This window comes from Equus quagga, unplaced genomic scaffold (assembly GCF_021613505.1).
Source record: "Equus quagga isolate Etosha38 unplaced genomic scaffold, UCLA_HA_Equagga_1.0 154_RagTag, whole genome shotgun sequence".
Classification (NCBI taxonomy): Eukaryota; Metazoa; Chordata; class Mammalia; order Perissodactyla; family Equidae; genus Equus; species Equus quagga.
Window position 1 is genome coordinate 114430 of NW_025796937.1, and position 26718 is coordinate 141147.

Here is a 26718-nt window from a genome sequence, read left to right on the forward strand (position 1 = left end):
ATTTGAGAGAGGTACTGAAAGGCTGATTGGGAATTCTTTGTGTCCAAGACTTGTCAACTGATAGCTTTTAGGAAGAATTTAAGCTGACTTCTAACCCCATCCCCCACCCTTCTATTTCCTGGCATAATAATAAATGATGGCTGGAACTACTTGTTTCTCTGGACATGAAACCTTATACTATCTTGCTTGAGGTAGATACATGTCTCTCTAGGGTCTGCTTAAGGAGGTGGGGGAGAACAGTGTGTAGTGGGGGCTGGAAAGTGTGTTTTGTATGTTGGCTTTTGGTTGATCGCTTTGTTTTCAGTCCTGTCCATCATTCCTGCTGTCTGGTGTACCTGGTATCTTGGAGTCTAGAGCCTCTCTAGGGTGCTGTGGGACAAATTAGCCTCCTTATTATCCCCTAACCTATGGCTTTACTTGTTTTCTCCATTAATTACCATTACGCCATTTGCTGTCATCTTCTAGCATGAATGAATTCTCTTTTCTGCTGGTAGCCCATTTCTTTTTTTCGTCTTTTTGTTATCATTGTGTTCTTCACTGTAATTCTAGTGGAGCCTCAGGAAAGAGAGAAGATAGGAGAAATATATATTCTCTGTTTAATTTTCCTTCTCTGGGATGTCTGAAACTTAGGTTTTTCACTTACAATTTATCATGGACACAGTACATATAGATCTACCTTGTTTTTCATGACTGAATATAATTCCATGTAGGGATATAACTTGCGAATTACATGAAGAAATTTTCTAAATTTGAATCATCCTTGCATTCCCATAATAAACACTCAGCTCCTACATGGGGGGGCGCTTGGAGAACGACACAAAGGATATGATAATATTTTATTTTTGAATTTTTTTACTTTAAGTGAGATTATAATACAGTTTGTTTCGTTTTCTTTTAGGCTCTTGTTTCATTTTGATATCAGGGTTTATGCAGTCTTATAAAATGACTTGGGAACCTTTGTGTGTTTTTTCTAAGATCTAGGACAGTTTAAATCAATAATTTTCAACTAGGGGCAATTTTGCCTCTCATGGGATGTTTGGGAATATCTGGAGACATTTTTGGTTGTCACAACTGGTGGAGGTTAGGGGATGCATGTGGCATTTTGTGGTAAAGGGGATGTTACTAAACATCCTACAATATCAGGAGAGTCCCCACAACAAAGAATTATCTGGCCCAAAGTATCGATAGTTTCAAGGTTGATAAACTCTGGTTTAAATAAACATCTGAACCTGATAGGTTTTTCTCTTCTGTGAATTAGTCTGCTCAGATTTTCCATTTCTTCAGTCAGTTTTAGTAATTTTAGATTCTAAAAAAGTGATCACTTCACCTGTACTTTCGAAGCTTTGGTAAGGATGTGCAGAGTATTCACTTTTTGCATAATCTTCATCTGTAGGCACAATCCTCTTTTTATTTCTAAAGTTGTTTTCTTTATCTTGATTACTTGTCAGAAGCATGTCTGTTTTATATTGCTCTTTTGAAAGAATCAGTTCTTAGTTTTATTATTTAAATATAATATGTTTTCTTTGTTTTTAGTCTGTCTTAATTATTCCTCCTTTTTTTATTTTAGTTTATTGGATCAATGTGACTTAAATTGCTTTTTTTTTTTTTTAAAGATTTTATTTTTTCCTTTTTCTCCCCAAAGCCCCCCAGTACATAGTTGTGTATTCTTCGGTGTGGGTTCTTCTAGTTGTGGCATGTGGGACGCTGCCTCAGCGTGGTCTGATGAGCAGTGCCATGTCCGCGCCCAGGATTCGAACCAACGAAACACTGGGCCGCCTGCAGCAGAGTGTGCGAACTTAACCACTCGGCCACGGGGCCAGCCCCTAAATTGCTTTTTTAATAAACACGTAAGGGTATACATATTTTGAGTGCTGTTTGACTTTATTGCATAGGTTTTAAAATACAGTATTATTATCTAAATAGTTTGTATTTCCTGAGTAGTTTGATTCCATCTTTTCTTCATATTACTCTTGTTATATTTCACAAGAAAAAGTTTTAAATAATATGTATTAACAACATATAAACATAAGTTTACTAGTGTAACAGATAGTTACAGTGAATACCTGGGAACTGTCACCTAGCTAGCTACTACCCAGGTGAAGAAATAGAACGTTGCTAGCACTGCAGAAACCTTCTGCAAGCTCCTTTCAGATTATCATTCCCCTGTATGCTATTCCTTTCCTTACTTTTCTCAGTTTTATCACCCATTTATGCATTCTTAAACAATATAGTTTAGTATTGCCTGTTTTTGAGTTTCATATTGAGTCATGTATGTGTTCTTTCATGTCTGTCTTTAGCACAACATTTTGTGTTAAATTGATTCGTATTGTGTGTAGCTATAGTTCTTTTTCATTGCTGTATTTATTCCATTGTTTTAATATACTGTATTTATACATTTGATTGTTCACGGACATTTGGGTTGATTTCAGTTTGCTGTTAGGAACAGCATTACCATGATCATTCTTGTCCATATTTTATGGTATACCTATGTGAGCATTTCTCTAGGCACATACTTAGGAGTTGGATTACTGGGGCATGATGGTCAATTTCTTCTTAAACTCAGGAGTTATTTAGGAAAAAAATTTTTAAACTTTCTCAGGTGGCTTTTGGGCTATTTTCAGTTTTTCACTGTGGTCAGAGAATATGGCCTGTAACCTCTCAGCTGAATTATCCAGCAGTTGCTTAGACCTAACCATTGATGTTACTGTTGTCTTTGCTCATTGCTGTTTCTTGTATTCTCTGGTTCCCTGCCTCTGAAATACATCGCTGAATAATGTCCTCTGTTCTTTTTCTGGAAAGGATTTGTGGGATGTATATGGAGAGTGTGCCTTGAATACTCAGTGTCTGTTTTTATTATTCATTCAACAAATATCTATTGGACTCTGTGTAAAGTACTCTGTCAGTGCTGAGGATCCAGTGGTGAACAAACACAGATATGGCTCCTGTCCTGATGGAACTAGATATAGAATTCTAAGTTCATAATTGAGTCTCTTCCAGGTTCTTTACACTTTTATTTTCCTGTATTTATTGTTACAGATGAAAAGTCTGATGCCTGTCTGATTCTTACTTCTTTTTCTATATTATACTTTTTCTTTCTGGAAGTTGGTTTTTTTCTTTAACTGTGAAGTGTGGAGTTCTACTTTTCAATAGTCCTTTGGGGCATTCAGAGCTACTTGATATTCTGAAGTCTTTCTTTAGTTTGGCAACATTTGTCTCTCTTATTTCTTTACCTCCGTCTTCTTGATGAATATTTGATCCCTGTATTCCTATCTTCCATTTCCCTTAACTCTTTTCTTATTTCTGTTGCCTCTTTTTTCCCCCTCCCAGCTCCTTTTTCTCGACATTTTAAGGGAATGTCACAATTTGGTAGTCTTCTTAATCGTAAATATTTTGTTCATTCAAGTCCATTGTGCTCTTTGACCTTCTACTGAGTGTTTTCTTTTTTTTTTGGGGTGGGGGGTGGCAGAATCATTTTGATTTCCCAGAATTGTATTGTCCTTTGTAGAGTCATCATTTTATATTTTGTAGATGTAGTATCTTCTGAGTTACTGCTAAAAATTCCAATTAGATATTTTTATCCTGTTTTATTTCCTTGATTATCACTGCTTCTGCTCACTTGTTCTGCTTGTTCAACTTGGTGCCTTTATTTCAGATTGCTAGTTTTCTTCAACCACCTGGTGATATTTGGTTGTCTGCCCATTTATAGATGGAGTATACCATTGATCAGTATCAATTGTTGATATGAGTGTCCTCAGCAATTATCTGGTTTGCACACCAGTGCTCTGCCTGTGTGTAATGGCAGGTAATGTAGTGTAATGGGGCATGTAATGGGGAGGTGCTGGCAGGTGGACCTTCCAACCCCTGAGTAAAAGGAAAAGATGAGTCTGTTACAAGGTTTTGCTCCTGTGTTATATTAAAAAAATTCTGTCTTTCTCTCTGGTTCTGACACCCACACTAAGAGGCCATCAAGGTAGGCATCCTATATAAGAGAGTGATCTTTACCAGCTGTAGTTGGAACAAATACAGCAAGAATTTCTGGGAAAAAAAAATCCTACTAACTTTATGTACTGAGTCCTGGAGAACTACACTCTGGTCCAGGAAACTTGTCTTTTTTTTTTTTTAAGATTTTATTTTTCCTTTTTCTCCCCAAAGCCCCCTGGTACATAGCTGTGTATTTTTAGTTGTGGGTTTTTCTAGTTGTGGCATGTGGGATGCCGCCTCAGCATGGCTTGATGAGCGGTGCCGTGCCCGTGCCCAGGATCCGAACCGGCGAAACCCTGTGCCGCTGAAGCCGAGCGCATGAACTTAACCACTGGGCCACAGGGCCGGCCCTGAAACTTGTCTTTTTGAACTCTGCCAAAACTAGGCATGAAGTGCCTTTAAAACCCCATCAGATTCATTGTGAGTGAGTGGTAAATTGTGTCTTGTAGAGAAGTATTCTGTGGTAAATAACATGTTGTACAAAAGAAAAATAGCTCTTTAGTGCAATGGTGGTCATTTTATAATTTTTAGTTTTGTGCAATGTCACTTTCTTTATGACACATTTGACCTTTTTAAATGTAAAGCAGTTGAATTTATGGAAAGGTTCAGGCTTGGGTTATTTAAGTGAAAGAAGCCATTGACCTTATATACATAGCCATATGCGTAAAATGTTTTCTTATTTAAATTAGAATATGTTTTAAAAATTTTTTCAGTTTTGCTTTATATTTCACTGATTGCCTTTGTTTATTCCTAAGGTATATATTCAGTTGAATTGTTCAAAATTATTTCTTTTTTAAAAGCTGATAAATATTATTTGTCAAATCAAAGTGGATTAAAAAGTAAATGTTTCAACTTTGATAAGCTCTTAGTAGAACTGCAGTGATAGATGATTGATAGTTTGTCCCTAAAGTCTACTAATATACCCAGTGTGTGCTTATTTTATTCTGTGTATCCCTGGCAAATTCTTTTTCCTTTTCAGAATGGGACAACGGAAGAAGTGACTTCAGAAGAGGAGGAAGAGGAAGAGATGGCTGAAGTAGGTATTTTATGTAAGAATAACATTTTATAAATATCTTCATTTTTGAACATTTTAGTAACTCTCTAATCTCCTTTTAAACCACTGTTAATGTGGAGTAATGAAAAGCACTTTATGTTTGGAATTCAGTGTAATTTCTAAAATCTGGCTTTTCCTCTAATTAGTGGTATGCTTTTGAGCAAACTGCTTATCTGACATCCTTGGATTTGATTTCTTGGAAAAAAAAGAGCTCTTAACATTTAGCACTAAAATTATATTTACATTTAATAGTAATCAGTACTTATCCTATATTTGGTTATTTTTAAGAAGAGAAACTACTAAGTTTAAAAAGTTCTGTGTTTGAATAAAAGGAGAATTTGAGAACATTTCAGGGACTACTCACTGGAAGTAATGAAACTATCTCAACATTGAAAAATCATCTAAGAATTTCATTGAGCAAATTCCAAAGACGTTGAGCTTAGGCCTGTTTAGTTGCCAGTCACTGATATAATTTTACAAGTTTTCAGGCTCTGAAGCTTTGCATTTAAATGCAAACTTTAGAATGAAGATCTGTGTTTCTACATTGACCAGATAAAAAGTATTTGAATTCTGTGGTCTTGATTTTAAAACGTTTTTCTGTTTTGGATCTTAGAATTAATTCAGGTTATTGACTTGTTTTCTTGATTTGAAAAATTTTAAATCTAAAATATGCTTCTTAGAATGCCTTACAACTGAAGAGGTAGTTGTGGGTTTGTATTTGTTTTGTGAGTCAGGGAGTAAAATAATTAATTGTCTAATTAGAGTGACTTTTGGGATCGAGAGCTTATTTTTAATATTTTCATGGGAATAAACTGAGTGAAAACATTAAACCTTTTCCATGAGTCCAGTGTACAGTGAGGTAGATGTTGTACTCAAAGAGTTTGTGTACCTTTCTTTTTTCCCTCACAAGATAATATAAAGAAGGGAAAGCAACATTTAGGGAAATCTAGAAAGATAGGAGGCTGGACTTGGGAGACGTCAGGTTAGAATAGGTGAAAAGAAGATATTCTAAAATAATGTGGTAAAAAGGCCCAGAATAACCTTGGGCATAGTGTGTTTGGGTGCATTGGATGCAGTTCTTTTGGGAGAAGAAGTTTGATGTGTTGGAGTCAAGGAAAGCAAGGTTGGCTGGAAAAGGCAGATGGCTAAAAGTCTTGAATTGGAGGTAAATATGTTTATATTTTGTGTGATTGATCATAAGCAGAGAATAGTGTGCTGAGAATATTGTTTTATAAATATGGCACTGATAAATTCTGTTCCGTGCTGATTAAGACTCAAGTGGAGAAGTTTTGTGGATCGGAATGTGGCTGAGGTTGAAGATATAGGAGAAAAAAATAGAGGCGAAGGGCTTTTGTGAGAACTCTAAAGAAAAGAAGTGTGGGCTGGAAGAGTGAGGCTGAAAGGTGCAAACTAGGGGAGGGAAGCTGCATGACGCATGGAGTCATGGACAGGATCTGAATAAGAAAGGAATGTAATAGGAGTTGAAGAGATGGCAGTTCAAGAAAAAGACCATTGAATCTACATGGAAGTGGTCATTAACCTAGTCTAGAAATCACAGTGAATTAATCTGCTTGAAAAATGGAGACAATAAGTGTAAACTACTCCTTCAGAGATTTTGATGATTGAAGTAAGATCATAGATAACAGTTAGGATTAAAAAAATTCTGCATAGATTTGTATATGTGTAAGAGCAGATGAAAGAGGAAAGGACGGAGGGGAATGATGTAGTGATTAAAGATGTTGGCCTGGGGATATTATTCAAATTCTTATTCTAACTCTTTCCCTAATTATAAAAATCAATAGCTGCTCACTACAGAAAACTTGGAAGAAGGAAAATTACTAAATGTCTCTAGAGATAACTATTAATATTTCAGTATATGTCCTTCTAGTCTGTTTTTTTCTGTGCTTATTTTGGCATAATTAAGATTCTATATATTCAGTTTTGTATTCTGTGCTTTTCATTTCATTATTGATAACAAAAGAAACCATTATGCTATGTTGGCGTTTTAATGGTCTTCTGATATTCTGTAGAATTGGGTTAACTGTTCTGGTATTTTTGCACATGCAGATTTTGTATTTGTTTTTGTGGTTATACAGTCGAAATAGGCATCTTTTGTGCCTAAATCTGTGTTTACATTTTAGACTAGTTTCTTACAATAGATTTCCAGAAGTCAAGTTACCAGAACAAAGCATGAACAGTTAAGATTCTTGATATTTGATGCTAAACTGTTTCAAAAGTTCCTCTTAATAGATTTAAAAGATGGCTTATTTGGTAATAGTTAGGACTTGGTGAGCTGTTAAATATGCTTTACTCAGATTCTAGCTTTTAAACAAAATATACGATGTAAAATTTGAGTTGAATGTCAAGGCTTTTTACCCTCACCATAGAATACATGTATTCTCTCTGTTCCCTGTTGAGTCAAGAATAATTTAACTTTTGGCATAAGCTTGAATAAGCGAATATTTTTCGTATTTTTGTAGGATATAGAAGACTTGGATCACTATGAGATGAAGGAAGAAGAGCCTATTAGTGGAAAAAAGTCAGAGGATGAAGGAATTGAAAAAGAAAACTTGGCAATATTAGAAAAAATTAGGAAGACTCAAAGGCAAGACCATCTAAATGTAAGTGTGTGTAAACATCTAGAACTTTTGCAGTTAAGTAAAGTAATTATAGGTAATAATAGAAATCCAGGACAAGTCATTAAGATACCAATCCAGCTGCCCTCCTCATCACTGCCTTGGTTGTAGATGCAGCCATTTGTTTTGTTGCCCGAGTTTTTTTTTTTCTAACGTTTCTCACCTATTGTTAATCACATTCTACCTTGTTCATCTGCTTTTTATGTCCTGGAATCACCTACTGTTCACTGTATGATGCCCCCTTTCCAGCCTGTTTATGCTGTTTTCTCTGCTTACCCTCCTCCTATGGGATCAATATATTTAAATTTGGTCTCTCCTATAAAGTATAGTTCAAATTCTTTCTTCTCCATGAAGCTGCCATCTGGTCTGTTCTGCCCTGACCAAATCAAAAGTAATTTTTCTTTTGACTTAACATCTCTTTTCTGTGAAGTAGCATGGGGGAGTGAAATGAACTCTGAGTTTGGTGACAAACATAGCTGTGTGACTTCAGTTTCCTCAACTCTAAAATGTGGGTAATACATACCTTTTGGATAATTACTGTGAAGAATAAATGAGAATGATGTATATAAAATGCCCAGAGTAGGGAAAGATCAAATGAGAGTCTAACTGTCTATCTCAACACTTACTGCTTACTTCCTGCCTTGTATTAGAGCTATTTATCAACCCTATGAAATCTGAGGACCAGTTCCTTTGTCTTGGGCATGGGTTTCTCAAACACAGGGAATGAATTGTTATGCAAAGACATGCCAAGTATTATAAAGTGGTAAATTACTCTCCCTCCTTCAGTCTTACTTACTATATTAATTTAATTGGCAAATCTTTTTTTCAAAGAGCAAAGAAATTTAGCCCAGCCCTTATCTTATTTAAGAAAGTAAGTTTGTGGCATCTACATTAATGATGTTTACTGTACCATCTGTATCTTTTTTTTTTTTTTAAAGATTTTATTTTTTCCTTTTTCTCCCCAAAGCCCCCCAGTACATAGTTGTATATTCTTCGTTGTGGATCCTTCTAGTTGTGGTATGTGGGACGCTGCCTCAGCATGGTCTGATGAGCAGTGCCATGTCCGCGCCCAGGATTCGAACCAACGAAACACTGGGCCACCTGCAGCGGAGCGCGCGAACTTAATCACTCGGCCACGGGGCCAGCCCCACCATCTGTATCTTTTGATTGCTTCCAGTCTGTATGTTATAGTCAGAACAACTAAAAATTATTGGACACTTTCACATAACAGACACCAAGCAAAGTACTTTAAACTTTATATATCTTCCCATTTAATCTTCATAACCACTGTGTGAAATATTCGTCCTATTCAGTAGTGTGAAACTTGGGTTTAAACTAGTTAAGTAACGTATTCAAGGTCACACAGGTAGGAAGTAATATCTTTATAAACCTGATGTTTTTCCCCCCCAAACTGTAGGGTAGCCCTTGACATTTTATATTTTACATGCTCAGTGTTGTTTAATCAAAAGGCATTCTGAATGTTTTTGTCTTATGATAAACAGTTCCATTCATATTCAGTCTTAGGATAAGATATTCCTGCATTTTCATCTTTAGGGAAGTCCCAACACTGAAAAGAACTGAAACCAGTTGTGTGTAGGCAAACATGTTGTTTCTCAATTTCTTAACAGGTAAACTAGACCTTCAGTATAACGTTCTTGCTTATAGTCTTAGTAATGGAACTGTGCTTTAGTTAATAATGTGTCATGATGAAGGTCTTCTAGTATTTTCAAAATTAATGGGGCTGCCACACACCTATTAGAATGGCCCAAATCAGGAACCCCAAATGCTGACGAGGATGTGCAGCAACAAGAGCCCTCACCTACTCCTCATGGGAGTGTAGAATGCGCCAGCTCTGGAACACTGTCTGGCAGACTCTTAGAAAACTAAACAGTCTTACCATACGATCCAGCAGTTGAGCTCCTTGGTATTTACCCAAGTGAACTGAAAACTTACGTCCCCACAAAAACCTGCACATAGATATCTGTAGCAGCTTTATTTGTAATTGCAAAAACTTGGAAGCAACCAGTATATCCTTCAGTGGGTTAATGGATAAATGAACTGTGGTCCATTCAGACAATGGAATATTATTCCCTGCTAAAAAAAGAAATGTGTTAAGACATGGAAGAACATTAAATCCATGTTACTGAGTGAAAGAAGCCAATCTGAAAAGGCTGCCTACTGTCTATTTCCAACTGTATGACATTCTGGAAAAGACAAAACTATGGAGACAGTGAAAAGATCAGTGGTTGGCAGGAGTTTCGAGGGGAGGAGGATGAATAGACAGAGCATGAAGGATTTTTAGCACAATGAAAATACTCTGTATGATACTATAATGATGGATACATGTCATTATACATTTGTCCAAACCCATAGAATGTACAGCACCAAAAGTGAACCTAAAGGTCAATTATGGACTTTAGGTGATTATGAAGTGTCAATGTAGTTCATCAGTTGTAAGAAATGTACCCCTCTGGTGAGGGATCTTGATAATGAGGGAGACTATGCATTGTGGGGGCAGTTGTATGGAAAATCTTTGTACCTTCCCCTCAGTTTTGCTGTAAACCTAAAACTGCTCTAAAAAATAAAATCTTAAAAAAATTAATAAAAATTAAAAAAAATTGATGGAGTTTGAAATAGACTCATATTCAGTTCTGTGCTATTGGAGGGGCCATAGTGATCTGGACATATTGGCTAGACCTTTCTTTTTTTCAGGTAAGAAATAGTAAATGACCCAGACTTGTCCCCAATTTTATATTCCTGTTGAAACTTCGTAATCCTTGATGTAATTAAACTTTTTTGACTTCTTAAAATTTTGAGTGGTGATCCACTTTTTACAATCTCATTGTAACCTTTTATTTCAGGTTCAATACCTTAAATCTTTATTTAATTCAGCAGATCCTGGTAAACAGCAGATTTTATATTTCAGGGTGCAGTGTCTGGGTCTGTGCAAGCTTCAGATAGACTTATGAAAGAGCTCAGGGACATATACAGATCACAGAGTTATAAAACAGGTAAGGACCTCTGGATCTCTGTTGTCTCTGTTGTCCTTCTGTTATTTTCCATTTTCAGATAGTAAACTTCATTTCTCATAATATAACCGGACAGAAACAGAAAAGTTTATTAAATTTATTTTAGGTATGTAAATTTTACCTACAATTTATTTAGGGGGGTAAAATAGGATGAGTTTAGTTGTTTTTTGATTTTTAAAAATTAGTTTTATGGCTACATCATAATTTTTTTGTCTTATGATGGGAATTAACTCATATGATTTTTATCTTCTGGGAAAAGTACAAGTCATATCTGCTTTGGAAAGTAAATAAAATGAATATACAGTCATGCACCACACTGACACTTTGGTCAATGACAGACCACATATACGACAGTGGTCCCATGAGATTAGTACTGTATAGCCTAGGTGTGTAGTAGGCTAGGCCATCTAGGTTTGTGTAAGTACACTCTATGATGTTCACATAACAACAAAGTCACCTAAGGATGCATTTCTCAGAACATTCCCATCATTAAGTGATGCTTGATTGTATTGTACAAATAAAGAACTATTGCTAAGTTGATTGTTTTCCTTTTTTGAAAACAACATAATGAACTCTTATTGTAGAGGTAGTTATGGTATTACTTTAAAAATAGGTGGACTTTTGTTTTTTTCATTTCAGTGTTTGACTTGAGTGTTCTTTCTTACCCAACAAGACTTAAATATTGTGGAGCCTCTCTATTTGAAGTAAAATTCCCTTATATTGTTACAGAGATTCTAACAGGATTAAATATGGGAACGAGCCAAACTTTAATTTGTTTGAAAAGGTAGCGTTAGGATCCATTCAGAAGTTGTCAGAGTGATCAAAGCTAAATCATTAGTGCTTACTCAAAATAAAAACAAAAACAGCAGAAAAAACCCTGCTTTATATAGTACAAGGTAAGCTAGACTTGTTTCTGAGTTATTAGAAATTTTGGTGTCCTAACAATTTCTCTTATAAGAAGTCTAAAAAGTTTTTCTGTAGAAACTTAATAGAATGCAGTTAAATATTTGAATACTGGTTTATCTTTAAATGTTAAATAATTACTTATTTGTTACAACATTCTAGTATCAAAAAATAATAACTAGATATAGAGTGGAATTGGTTAAATTATGGTATATCCATAAAACACATTACTACAGTTATTAAAAAGATTGACAATAGATTTCTATATTCAGAGTTGGAAAGATGCCCAGAAAATTGAAGAAACATTATAAAACTATATATGTAGAGGAATTCCATTTTTATGGAAATGTTTGCATGTGCATAAAAGAAAAGTCTTAAGTAATATGATTTTGCATAATCTATTTTTCTTCCACTCACAGTTAATGGTAAACAGTTTCTTAACTCAGTCAAGAATCCTCTTCATTGATGGCTTTAATTATCTGTTAATAAGATACTCAGCTCCAGTGGCAAAATATTTATAATGTATCTTAGTTCTGTGTTTTAATAGCAAAATTTCTAGCTTTTGTTGGCTATTCATTGTATACATTTACACCAAAGTAATAGTTATAAGATCAGATGAAGAGTAACTGACATGCCCTATATCTTTACAGGGATTTATTCAGTGGAACTCATAAATGACAGTTTATATGACTGGCATGTTAAATTGCAGAAGTAAGTGGCTTTTCATGCTAACCACTCTTTGTAATGGTAGACTATCACAGTGGAGATTTTCTTTCTCCTTAGTTTGGTACCTTTACACCATGGCTTTTACTTAGAACTTTAGACTCTATTTCTATAGAAATAGTTCTCAGGTTGTTAAAATGAGCTGTTTCTTAGGCTTAATAAGTAAAGTGAGAAAGAAGAAGGAGAAAAAGAAGGACTAGCCTGTGGAATAAAGTGTTTCATGGAGTTAGTGAGACAGTAGGGGACTATAGAAACAAAAGCATATTTAATAATTTGAGATTGACTGTGATAACTAGTTTATATTTGAGATAAGGGATTTGAGTAGGACCTGAATATATTGAACAGTTGTAGACAAATTTAGATGTTGTTAGTGATTTTACTTTTTCTGGTCTTGTCCATGGTAAATTTCTCTCCTTGAATCCCTCATCTAATAATGCAAGTTTATTCTATTAAATTTTTAGATCTATAGATTTGTGGATTAAATTTTTTTGAGTTTTTGAGAAAATTATGTATATATGACTATTTCCTTTAGAATGACTGCTAACTTTGAATCCCCTTAGGAGAATAGATTTAGATTACTATGATCTCTTTTTGGACATTTAATTCCAAGGAGTTGCAGGCTGTAGTGATTTATTTTTCCAGGGATCATAGAGCAGCTTTAGACATTCTCTGTTTGGAACTTAACCTTAGGGGTTCTGTTTTAGCTCTTGGACTGATTCATTCTTGAACTTAGTAAGAAAAAAATCTCTGACTTTTGTTTGAACTATTTTTTGTTTCGTAATTCTTAGGGTCGATCCTGATAGTCCTTTGCACAGTGATCTTCAGATCTTAAAAGAAAAAGAAGGCATAGAATATATTTTGCTTAACTTCTCTTTTAAGGTAAGAAAATTGTAAGGGGACTCCATATGCTTCTGTTGGGAATGTATATTTGTACAGTTGCTTTGGTAAAACAGAAGATATTCATAACCTGTAGTTCAGGAATTCTCTTCCTAGGTATATGCTCTGCAAGAAATAAGTAAGTACTTAGGTGCACCAAGAGACATATAGAATAATGTTCAGAGCAGCATTGTTATAACAACCCCAAATAAAAATAATCTGTGTCTCTTCCAATAGAATGGAGAACTGTGGTATTCTTAAAATGGAAAAGAGCTGTGTGCAAAACAAGATAGATCAATCTTAAAGACAGTGTTGAACAAAAGAAACTAGACTATAAACATGTTTTGTAAGATTTCATTTATATAGAACTCAAAAATAAGTAAAACTAAATTTTATTGTTTAGGGTGTGCATTCTCACTGGAGGCAGTATCACCCACACTGGGATGAAAATTGGTCCTTGGAGTGAAAAAAATCTTAGATATTATAATGGTCTGTGGCCCTTTAAGGGGCGACAGTACATAAACAGATACATAGTATGTCTGTGGCATTAAAATTTCCGGGGGGTGGGGTGTGGAATTAAGAAAAAATATTTCTAAAAAGGTTTCTTAGTGGGCCAAAAATGAAAAGAAGTTTGAGAAACACTGATTTATGGATTCATGCTTGGGCAATAAAGATATTATTACCATACAGTTTAGGATAGTGAGTACATCTACTTGAGAAGGAGGGAGTTGTGAGCTGAAAAGGACTTCTGGAGGCTTCTTAGATACTGGCTACAGTCTGTTTCTTAACCAGGGTGGTGGTTACATGGACACGTCTTTTACAGTGATGTGTAATGATGTACCTTTATATTTTACACACTTTTCTGAATTTGTGTTATATTTAATTTTTTTTAAGATGCTAAAAATAAAAGTTAAAGAAGAATAGCAATGGAATCTAGATAAAATGTAATGATTTAATATGGAATCTGGATAAATGTAGTGGTTTTAAATCTTTTGTTAAAAAAAACTAGGGTGCCGGCCCCGTGGCCGAGTGGTTAAGTTCCCGCGCTCTGCTTCGGTGGCCCAGGGTTTCGCCGGTTCGCATCCCGGGCGCGGACAATGGCACCGCTCATCAGGCCATGTTGAGGTGGAATCCCACATGCCACAACTAGAAGGACCCACAACTAGAATGTATGACTATGTGCTGGGGGGATTTGGGGAGAAAAAGCAATAAAAAAAAATTAAAAAAAAAAAAACTAGCAAGTGTTTCTGAGGAATTATATTTGGATTATATGGAGCATCTTTTTGACCTGTTCTTTTAAATTGAGAAGAAAAACTTATGCAACAGTTGTCTTACAGATACATTTATTTTTCCATTTCAGTTAGGTAGACTTCAATGCATTAGGTGCTATGGAAGGCTTGAGAATGTGGAGGCATCTAAAACATAGTCCCTGTTCTTCAAGAACCCATAGTTTTCTGGGGAGAAATCTGTGCTGAAGGCCATAGGGCTCTAGGGATCACGATAAAGAGTTTGGTGTCTCACCTCTATGTAGTAAAGGACCAGTAGAGGTTTGGAGGCAGGGGCGTGATTGGTCTGTTAGGCTTTTCATTTTATTTTTTTGAAACAATGATTATGCTTTCAGCATCAGAGTAGGGTTTGGATAGGATAGAGTAGATTTCTGAGAGACTAATTGGGGGCTTTGATTTTAATCTAGGCAAGGGGTAATGAAGGTTGGTGGTAGTAGCAGTACCTGAGAGTGGATGGATATGAGGTGTTTTGAAGGAAGCAAAGATTTGAACGACTACTTCCTTTATACTTGAGAAAGAGTAATTTTCTGAAAGCTTCTTACTTAGCTTTGGTGTGTGTTTATTCTTGTTTGGGGATAAATCTTCATTTATGATTGAACTTTCTTCAAATAGCCCAAATGTCAAGTGTCAGTATTTTCCCTAAGTTTTCTTATTGTAGAAACTGTTGTGGTTGTCAACTGGGTTGTCTTCCTAGAGAATGAATCTGGTATATATTTACTGAAGTTGCTAATGACTACATTTTTACTGATTCATATGGTGAAAAGAAAAAATAAACCAGGAAGATGTCTTTTTAGAAAAATATGTAATGCAAAATATTTTTAGCCTGAAAAATCTAAACAATCATATTAAATCATATGCCCATGTGACCAAGCTTAAGAAATAGAGCCTTATCAGTACCTTTGAAGCCCCCTGTGGGCCTCTCACCCCTCACTTCTTCCTTAGGAGGTATCTCTGAGGGAATATGAAATCTTGACCAGGAAACTGAAGGACTTGAGGCTGCAGATAGTGTTTCCATTAAATTTTCCTGCTCTAGCTAGAACTTCAGGGAGGGGACGATCTGGGAGGTAGATGGCTGAAATTCTGTTGGATTTCTGTTTCTGGACCAAACACAGAAAGAAGGGCCTTTAGTAGGGCTGGAGTATTTCTTAAGAGACCTAGGAAGAATGTGATTGCCCTAAGCTAACTGACCTTGTGAAAAACATCTTAAACTGAATTGCCAAGTTATTAGTATCAGGATTCAGACTTTGGAGGGTAGCAGGTATGACTCAGGATTCACAGGAAGGAGCATGAACAGTGTTTATGGCCTTAGATGTCCATAGTGACAACTTGAGAGTCATGAATAATAAGAAAATGGAACTTGAGATATAACACACGAGTATGGGGACAGGGATGGGGATAGGAGGGAATGGAACCTATTAGATTTGTCAGCAACTTGGTGAATCTGTTATGCTCTGCTTTTAAGAAAGTGGCGTTCTGGCTTTTCAGGCCACATCTGAATTACTGAGTTGAATTCTGACGTAGTACTTTAAGAAGGGTTTGTCGAGACAAATTTGGGTTCATTTAGAGAATAGCAGCAAGGATTAGAATGAGATTCCATTCCATGTCCTAAGGTAGCTGGTTAAATTGTGGATTTGGAGAGGAGAACATGGGAGTTCATGATAGCTTGTCTTCAACTGTTTGAAGGGCTGTGTATGTGGAAGCATTAGTTTGATTTTGTTTTCGATGAACACAAGGCATGACAGAACTAGTAAGTCAAACCATAAAGAGGCGATTTTCACCTTGGTATAAGGAAGTGATTCGTAACTATTTAGAGCCATCTAGACATACAGTCTTTCAAAAATAGAATGTTCCTCATCATTAAGAATAGCTTAGGAAGCCAAGATGTTGAATTGGAAATCAGGTAATTTTATGAGATGCTTGTAAACTCTGAGACACTCAGTTTCTGAGTTAGTATACTAAGATAACTCAAATTTCTATTTTAACAGTCATCCTCAACCCCCTCCCACCCCCCTAGAACTCCTTTTTATTTTTGTAAAATTTTGATTACTGAGTTCCATAGTACAGAGTTTATGGAATAGAGTCCCTGGCTTTTGGTGAAGAAGAGTTACTCTGAGGAATTACTTAAAATGAAGGTAGTTCTCACTGCCACATAATCAATTAAAGGAGGTTTTGTGAGGCCACCCAGTGGCTCAGTGGTGGGGTTTGTGCGCTCTGCTTCGGAGGCCCAAGGTTTCATGGGTTTGGATCCTGGGCGCGGACATGGCACTCACTGCTCATCGGGCCATGCTGAGGCGGCATGCCACATAGCACAACCAGAGGCACTCACAACTTAAATATACAGTTTTATACTGGGAGGCTTTGGGGAGAAGAAGAAGAAGAAGAAGAAAAAGAAAAAGATTGGCAACAGACGTTAGCTCAGGTGCCAATCTTTAAAAAAAGAAAAAAAGGAAGTTTTGTATATTCACTCATTTGGGATCACATAAAGATCTAAAAAATAGGAGATTAAATGAAGTTGTACTTTACCAAGCTTTGCATCTATGCCTTTCATTGTATCTGTTAAGTTATAGATAAAAGGTGAACTACTTATTTGGAAGTAGATTACAATAATTGTCATTAAGTTGATATCTTGTGTGGATAGAGTTCTTTTTCTACCTTGTAGTAGAAATGTCAGATTATCTGTGTGCTTTTTATCTTCCTCTCCTATTAGGATTAAATTCATAGTTTATACGTTCCTCAGAATCATATTTGAGGATGAGTAGAGAGAGAGAGTTAAAGTAAGTTACTGGAATTATTCTACTTATTCTTCCAGTTAAAACTGTATTTTTGTGTTCCTTGGAAATAAGTGGATGAGACAAATGTTTTTTAGCTCCCTTACCCTCAAATTGTTTTTTGAAAAGGCATTAGTTGTTTCCTTACCCTCTTTTATTTGAACATAGAAGTTGGAGGTAATTTGTCTTTGACTTCCTGACACATCTTCATTAGAGGCGATACGCTTTTTCTCTACCCCACTGCTGTAGGAAGGTGAGGGGCTGCTTTCTTGGCCTCCTGGCCACCAAGAGACTGACCTCTAACATTCATGGCCACCTCATCTACATCTTTGCTTGAGTTCATTAAGAGAAAAAGCTCTTGTTCTTCTGGAAACCTGTTTCTAGGACTGAGAATTTGAAAGAGAATTATGCTTGGGAGCCTGAGAATTAGCTGAGGTTTTTTTTTTTCTCTCGGCATCTTCTCTTCATATATTTTTATCAAGGCTGATGATCTTCGTTGTCTAATTGGAGCAATTAGTCTATTTGTTTTTAATGTTGGTATTGATATTTGGGTTTAAGTCTATCATCTCATAAGTGCTTTCTCTTTGTCCTTCTTGCTTCATGCTCCTTTTTCTCTTTTCTTTGGATTTTTTTTTATTACTCCAATTTCCCAGCTATATTAGGTTGCTACTTATACATTCTTTTACTCTTCTTTACTACCTTACAATTATAATTCATATCTTTAACTTGTCAAAGTCTAATATAAATATTTAATTTATATTTTTAATTTTCCTTGTCAATGCAGAGACCTTAGAACTGAGCATGTACCCCCTGCCAAATAATGTGCTATTGTCATGAATTTTAGTTCTAAACTTATCTAAAACCTTACACATCATTGTTATATAATTTGTCAATATTCATTTAGATCTACATGTATATTTGCTCTTTTCATGGTCTTTATTCTCCAGGTCTAGGATCATCTTTCTCCTGCCTGAATAATAGCCTTTAGTATTTCCTTTAGTTTATGTCTGCTGATAGGAAAATATCTTTATTTTGACTTCATTTTGGGGAAGTACTTTCATTGGGTATAGATTTCTAGGTTGGAAATTTAATAATTTCAACACCTCAGAAATATGATTTCCTTATCATATTCTTCATTGATTCTCTTGAAGTATTTATAGTGCATAAATCTTGTGAAGTCTTTAATCGGTTTTGGAAAATTCTCAGACATTATCTCTTCAAATATTACTTCTATCATATTCTTTCTTCTTCTAGGACTCTACATATATGATAAGACTTTTCAGTACATTCATTCCCTTCTGTCTTGTATTTTCTGAGTTTTCTACCTTTTTATCTCTCTTGGCTTCATTCTGGATGTTTTCTCACCTGCTTTCCAGAATACGGGGTTTTTCCTGCCAAGTCTTTGCTGTGGTTAAACTCATTCATTAAGTTATTAATTTCACTTATTGTAGTTCTGAGTTTCAGAATTTCTGTTTGGTTCATTTTTATAATTTTAGTTCTCTGCCAGGATTTTCCATCTTTTCTTTCCTTTTACACACTTAGCAATTATTTTAAAATCTGTGTCTGATAACTCTATTACCTTGATCCCTTGTGGTTTTATGTCTGTTGTTTGCTTCTTATTGTCTGATCATGTTGTCTTTAAGTCTCCTGTAACTGGCTATTTTTAGTGATAGATACAATATATGAAAAATTAGAGAGCTAATTTGAAGCCATGGATGATATTCAGAGAGTATTTACATTTGTGCCTGTCAGGGGCTTGGGTGCTGGCAACCCAGGGTCAGGGATTGAGATGATGAAAAGCTAGACGTTATTCTCCAACAGTCAGGGCAATTTGCAGTTTGTCCTTCAGGGTCCCAACCTAACGTGTGGGAGACTTGTAAAGGCCTCTCCTTGGTGGATCCTGAGCTCCAATTTTTATCTCCCTAGCCCAGTGAGTCTGTGCGTTCTACTTAGTTTCTTAACCTCCTACCTTCCTCTTCTGTATTTGAAAGAAAACCCAAGGGGAAAAAAAGGCCTTGCCCTCTGGGGTTTCCTTTTTCTACCTAATCTTAGCTCTGTAATTTTTACGTTTTGCCTACCTTTTCTAGGTCTTAGACAGAGGATTGATCCAAATTATCCAGTCCATCATTATTGGAATGGTTCCTTTATATAATACTATCGGAAGTGGAACCCCTTCATGTATTTCATAAGTTTACCAAAACACTGTCCTGTTTGGGTCTGATCCTAACTTCATTTTTATTTGCTTTGGTTTTTATTTCGTTTTATTTTTTTGGTATTTTTACTTTTATGACCCTCACTCATCATCAGGTAATAATAGACTATTTTAAAATCTTCTAAATAGTAATTAAGGATATTCTTAAAGTTAATCTTACATATTTGTTTTTTAGGATAACTTTCCATTTGATCCTCCATTTGTTCGAGTGGTGTTACCTGTTCTTTCAGGAGGGTAAGTTTAAGTGATTATTTTCTTTGACAGTGTGTGTCAGAATCATCTGGAGGCCTAGTTAAATGCTAAGTGGCCTAGAATGTTAGGCTTTACCCCAAGGTTTCTGATTCAGTAGGTCTGGGGTGGGGCCTGAGAATTTGCATTTCTAAGACAGTCTCAGATGAAGCTGATGTTGCTAGTCTGGGGACCACAATTGGAGAACCATTGATATAAACCATTAAATTGTTGTTTATAGAGTTTTTATGGCCCCTATTTGTGTACATTTCACCATAAAAAATCAGAAGTTTTTCAAATATAAATTGTGATTGAGGATTTAGAGAAAGTTAGGATTATAGAGTGATTCCCACATGCCTGTGATCCTAGGAATAATTACAGAAAATCTCATGGGCCTGTAGAGCTGGCCATCGAATTCCTTCTAAAGGTGGTTGTTTCATTCAGTTTGGAAGAATCAAATGGTAATTGTCATGCATTTTTATTGAAGTTTGTATTGCTTTTTTGTGATTAGAAGTTATATGACAGATGGGGAAAAGATCAGAATTTGTACCTAGGTTAGTTATGAAGTGTTCTGTAGACCCTCAAAGTAGGAGCAGTTAAACTTATTTGAGAATTCTGAAAGGTTCAGCTGACCAGTTCTGTTTTGTGAGATGATATATATTATCGTGATTAAAGTCTCAAAATATCCAGTTCTTACTTTGATCATCTCTATGGCTGATATAGTTTCATTTAGATTAAAAAATAGGGGCAGTTGGAGCTGGCCTGGTGGCGTAGTGGTTAGGTTTGTGTGCTCCGCTTCAGTGGCCTGGGCTTTGCAGGTTCAGATCCCTAGCGTGGACCTATATACTGCTCATCAAGCCATGCTGTGGCGACATCCCATGTACAAAATAGAGAAAGATGGACACAGATGTTAGCTCAGGGACAGTCTTCCTCACCAAAAAAAAAAAAAAAAGGGAAGGGGGAAGCTATAAATGATTAAGGAAAACATTTGGAAAAATTTTCTAAATTCAGGATAAATATATAAGAATATATTTATATAAGAATACCCAAAGATATTGAATTCATCTTTCTTTAACTGATTCAGGATGAGGGAAATAACAGTAAAGAGAATGTTTTAGAAAGATAACTCTGGTGACGTGACAGTGGAAGAGACTACAAGGCAAGTATTCACAAAGCCTAGAAGAATGCAAAGCTGGTTAAGAACTGATGCCACTATCTTAGAGTGAAGTGATGATAACCAAAATTGGTACAGTAATAATGGGAATGGAAAGATGAATGAAAGGTGAACACTAATTTGAGGCAGAATCAAAATGACTTGGTCTTGACCATGAACTGTTAAATGAGAAGGGAGGAATTACTGCCTGACTTAGGAAGAACTAAAACATGTGAAGGACTGATAAAACACAGAGTTTGCAGTCTCAGAATCAGGCTAAAGTACTCTGTGATTCTGGACAGATTATTGAGTAATTTTTCTTCCATATATTTTATATCCTACATCTACTTCTAGCTACTACCCTATTTCTCTGTTTCTTGTCATAACCAAACTTTTTTTTTAAATAACAGCTTTATTGTGATACAATTCACGTATGATAAAACTTACCCTTTTAATGTGTACAATTCAGTGTTTTTTAGTATATTCAGAGTTGTGCAACCATTCCCACTGTCTAGTTTCAGAACGTTTTCGTTAGCCCCTCAAAAGAAACCCCATAATGCTTTAGCAGTCATTTCTCATTTTCCCCTCCACCCCTCCATCCGCTGGCAACCACTAAGCTCCTGTCTGTCTCTGTGGATTTACTTATTATGAGCATTTAATATAAATAGAACCATGCAAAATGTGGCTTTTTATGACTGGCTTCTTTCACTTAGCAAAATGTTTTCAAGGTTCATCCATGTTTTAGTGTGTATCAGTACTTCATTCCATTTATGGCTGAATAATATTCCATTGTATAGATGTACTACATTTTATTTATCTATAGATGTTTCTTGTTTCCACCTTTTGGCTATTACAAATAATGCTGCTATGAACATTCATATACACATTTTTGTGTGCACGTCTTCATCTTTCTTTCATATATACCTATATGCGAAATTACTAGGTTCTCTGGTACCTCTATATTAAACTTCTTGATGAAGTATAAGACTGTTTTCCAAAGTGGCTGCACCATTTACATTCCCACAAACAACGTGTATATACCACACTTTTCGCTTCCTATTCACTTTTTAGCCCCCCGTAGTCTGGCATTAGCTATTACTATTCCTCTGAAGCTACTGTTGCCAACAGAGACTTCCATGTCCCTCTTCAGGCTTTATCATATCTGATTATCAGATTCCTCGGCAACATTGAAATATTTTTCCTTTGGCTTCTGACTACCTCTTGTCAGTCTCTTTTGCTGGCAACTCCTTCTTAACCTAACTTCTACATGTTGGATTTCTTCAGAATTTGGTAGTGTGTCCTCTCTCTTCTCTCTTTTCCTCCCATTCTCATGGACCCTTTTTTTTTTTGAGGAAGATTAGCCCTGAGCTAACACCTGCTGCCAAGCCTCCTCTTTTTGCTCAGAAAGACTGGCCCTGAACTAACATCCATGCCTATCTTCCTCTACTTTGTATGTGGGATGCCTACCACAGCATGGCTTGCCAGGTGGTGCCATGTCTGCACCCAGGATCCAAACCAGTGAACCCCGGGCCACCGAAGCAGAACGTGTACATTTAACCGCTGTGCCACCGGGCCAGCCCCTTGTGGATCCTTTTTTCAACTGAAATTTTTATTGAGATAATTGTACATTCACATGCAGTTGTAAGAAGTAATAGAGATCCCTTGTATACTTTGCCCAATTTTCCCAGTGATAACATTTTGCAAAACTATAATGTAATATCACAATGAGAGAGTGATATAATTCATAGGGCTTACTCAGATTTGCCTGGTTTTACTTATAACTCATTTGTGTATTAAGTTCTGTAAAACTTGATCAACTGTGTGGGTTTGTGTATCCACTACCACAGTCAAGATACTGAACAGTTCCAACACCACAAGAATTCCTCTTGTTGCCCTTTTAAACCACACCCATCTCCCTCTAATGCCTGCTCTTCCTCTAATTCCTGGCAATCACTAATACATTCTGCATTTCTAATATTTTGTCATTTCAAAAAAAAGGTTACATAGGAGAGAAATAATAAGAATCAGAGCAGAAATAAATGCTATTGAAACAAAAAAGGCAGTAGAAAGGATCAATGAAACAAAGAGCTGGCTCTTTGAGAAGATAAATGAAATTGACAAACCCCTGGCTAGACTTACAAAGAAAAAAAGGAGAGAAAGCTCAGATAAATAAAATTAGAAATGAAAGAGGAGAAATAACAATGGATACCATAGAAATACACAGGATTATAAGACAATACTATGAAAAGCTGTATGTCAACAAAATGGACAATCTAGAGGAAATGGATAAATTCTTAGACTCTTACAACCTCCCAAAGCCGAAGCAACAAGAAATAGATACCACAACTAGAAGGACTCACAACTAAAATATACAACTATGTACTGGGGGGATTTGGGGAGAAAAAACAGAAGGAAAAAAAAAAGAAGACTCGCAACAGTTGTGAGCTCTAGTGCCAATCTTTTATTTTTTTTAAAAAAAAAAGAGTGGTTTAACAACAAAAAAAAGAAATAAATAATCTGAATAGACCAATCACAAGTAAAGAGATTGAAACAGTAATCAAAAACATCCCAAAATATAAAAGTCTAGGACCAGACAGCTTCCCTGGTAAATTCTACCAAACTTTGAAAGAGGATTTAATACCTATCATTCTCAAGCTATTCCAAAAAATTAGGGAAGACAGAATGCTTCTTAACACATTCTGTGAGGCCAACATCACTCTGATACCAAAGCCTGAGAAGGACAGCACAAAAAAGGAAAACTACAGGCCAATATCGCTGATGAACATAGATGCAAAAATCCTCAACAAAATATTGGCAACCCGAATACAGCAATACATCCAAAAGATCATACATCATGATCAAGTGGGATTTACACCAGGGACGCAGGGATGGTTCAACATCTGTAAATCAATCAATTTGATATACCACATTAACAAATGAGGAATAAACCACAGGATCATCTCAATAGGTGCAGAGAAAGCATTTGACAAGATCCAACATCCATTTATGATAAAAACTCTTAACTAACCGGGGATAGAAGGGAATTACCTCAACATAATAAAGGCCGTATATGACAAACCCACAGCTAACATCATACTCAATGGGGAAAAACTGAATGCCATCCCTCTCAGAACAGGAACAAGACAAGGATGCCTGCTATCACCACTCTTATTCAACATAGTACTGGAGGTTTTGGCCAGAGCAATTAGGCAAGAGAAAGGAATAAAAGGAATCCAAATAGGGAGTGAAGAAGTGAAACTCTTGCTGTTTGCAGACGACATGATCTTATATATAGAAAACCCTAAAGAATCCATCGGAAAACTACTAGAAATAATGAACAAATACAGTAAAGTTGCAGGGTACAAAATCAGTTTACAAAAATCAGTTGCACTTCTATACTCTAATAACAAACTAACAGAAAGAGACCTCAAGAATACAATTCTATTTACAATCACCACAAAAAGAATAAAATATCTAGGAATAAATTTAACCAAGGAAGTGAAGACTTATAGAATGAAAAGTATAAGATGTTCTTGAAAGAAATAGATGATGACATAAAGAGACAGAAAGAGAGTCCATGCACATGGATTGGAAGAATAAACATAGTTAAAAAGTTTGTACTACCCAAAGCAATCTACAGATTCAATGCAATCCCAATCAGAATCCCAATGACATTCTTCACGGAAATAGAACAAAGAATACTAAAATTGATATGGGGCAACCAAAGACCCCGAATTGCTAAAGCAATGCTGAGAAAAAAGAACAAAGCTGGAGGCATCACAATTCCTGACTTCGAAATGTACCAGAAAGCCATAGTGATCAAAACAGCATGCTACTGGTACAAAAACAGGCACACAGATCAATGGAACAGAACTAAAAGCCCAGAAATAAAACTGCACATCTAAGGACAGCTAATCTTCGACAAAGGTGCCAAGAACATACTATGGAGAAAAGATAGTCTCTTCAATAATTGGTGTTGGGAAATCTGGATAACCACTTGCAAAAGAATGAAAGTAGACCATTATCTCATGCAATACACAAAAATAAAGTCAAAATGGATCAAACACTTGAAGGTAAGTCCTGAAACCATAAAACTCCTGGAAGAAAATATAGGTAGTACACTCTTTGACATCGAACTTAAAAGGATCTTTTTGAATACCATGTTTTCTCAGACAAGGGGAACAAAAGAAAAAATAAACAAGTGGGACTTGATCAAACTAAAGAGCTTCTGCAAGGCAAAAGAAACTAGGATCAAAACCAAAAGACAACCCACCAAGAGGGAGAAAATACCTGCAAATCATATATTCAACAAGGGTTAATCTCTGTACTATATAAGGAACTCACACAACTGAACAACAAAAAAAACAAACAGCCCAATCAAAAAATGGACAGAGGATATGAACAGATGTTTTTCTAAAGAAGATAGACGGCCATTAAACACATGAAAAGACGTTCAACGTCACTAATCATCAGGGAAGTGCAAATCAAAACTACACTAAGATACCACCTAACACCCATTAAAATGGCTATAATCACTAAAACTAAAAATAGATGTTGGAAAGGGTGCAGAGAAAAGGGAACCCTCATACACTGCTGGTGGGAATGCAAACTGGCGCAGCCACTATGGAAAACAGGATTGAGATTCCTCAAAAAACTAAAAATAGAACTTACCTTATGACCTAGCTATCCCACTACTGGGTATCTACCCAAACAGTTTGAAATCAACAATCCAAAGTAACATATGTATCCCTATGTTCGTTGCAGCACTATTCACAATAGCCAAGACATGGAAACAATCCAAGTGCCCATTGACTGATGATTGGATAAAGAAGATATGGTATATGTATACAATGGAATACTACTCAGCCATAAAAAAAGACAAAATCATCCCATTTGCAACAACATGGATGGACCTGGAGGGAATATATTTAGTGAAATAAGCCAGACTGAGAAAGACAAACATCAGATGATTTCACTCATGTGTGGAATATGAACAAACACATGGACAAAGAAAACAAAGAATGTACCAGTGTACATTCCTACCAGGAATGTGTAAGTGATCCAATTTCTCCACATCATTGCCAGCATTTTCTGTTGCCACTTGTTTTTATTTTAGCTGTTCAGATAGCTGTGTAATGATATATCGTTGTGGTTTTAACTTGCGTTTCCCTAATGTATATTTCCTAATGTTGAATATCTTTCATGTGCCTATTTGGTAACTTTATATACTTTCCCTTAAATATTTGTTTGTCATTTTCTAATTGTTTGTTATTGTTGAATTTTGAAAGTTTTGTAATATGTTCTACATAGTGATCCCTTGTTAGATGTGCAGTTTTAAATTTCTCCCAGTATGTAGCTTCATTTTATCATCTTAACAGAATCTTTTGTAGAGCAAAAGTTTTTAGTTTTGATGAAGTCTAATTTATAGATGTGTTTCATTTTATGGATTATCTTTTGATGTCAAATCTAAGAACTCTCTGCCTAGAGCTAGATCACTAAGATTCTCCTACTTTTTTTCCTCAAAGTTTTATAGTTTTACATTTTACAGATAACTCTGTGAATCATTTCGAGTTATTTTTGTATAAGGTGTGAGGTTTAGGTCATAGATTTTTGCCTAACATACAATTGCTCTAGCACTCTTTGTTGAAAAGGCTCCCATGGCCTTTAAAATACCTCTATGTGTCAGTGACTTGTAGGTTTGTACCTCACATTTCTGTATTTCTTTTCTGCTCCCAATATCCAACTACCTTCTTGACACCTCTAGTTCAGTGCCTCTTACACAGGCAGCTCACACTCTACGGGACGAAAACTTGAACTCATCTTCTTTCCAGTCTCTCTTCCCCAATCTCCCCCATCTCAATTAATGAAG

The 26718-nt window shown here is 35.8% G+C and overlaps 1 protein-coding gene across 2 annotated transcripts in view; it reads left to right on the top strand.

Moving 5' to 3' along the window:
- The window catches only part of LOC124233147 (ubiquitin-conjugating enzyme E2 Q2), a 62354-nt gene that overhangs the window by 20195 nt on the left and 15441 nt on the right, over positions 1-26718 (top strand). For both annotated transcript variants that reach the window (XM_046650289.1, XM_046650288.1), the window contains 6 exons: positions 4961-5017; positions 7516-7656; positions 10598-10682; positions 12254-12314; positions 13115-13205; positions 19644-19702. In XM_046650289.1, coding sequence (XP_046506245.1) covers positions 4961-5017; positions 7516-7656; positions 10598-10682; positions 12254-12314; positions 13115-13205; positions 19644-19702 — 494 coding nt within the window. The remainder of the gene's footprint in view (positions 1-4960; positions 5018-7515; positions 7657-10597; positions 10683-12253; positions 12315-13114; positions 13206-19643; positions 19703-26718) is intronic.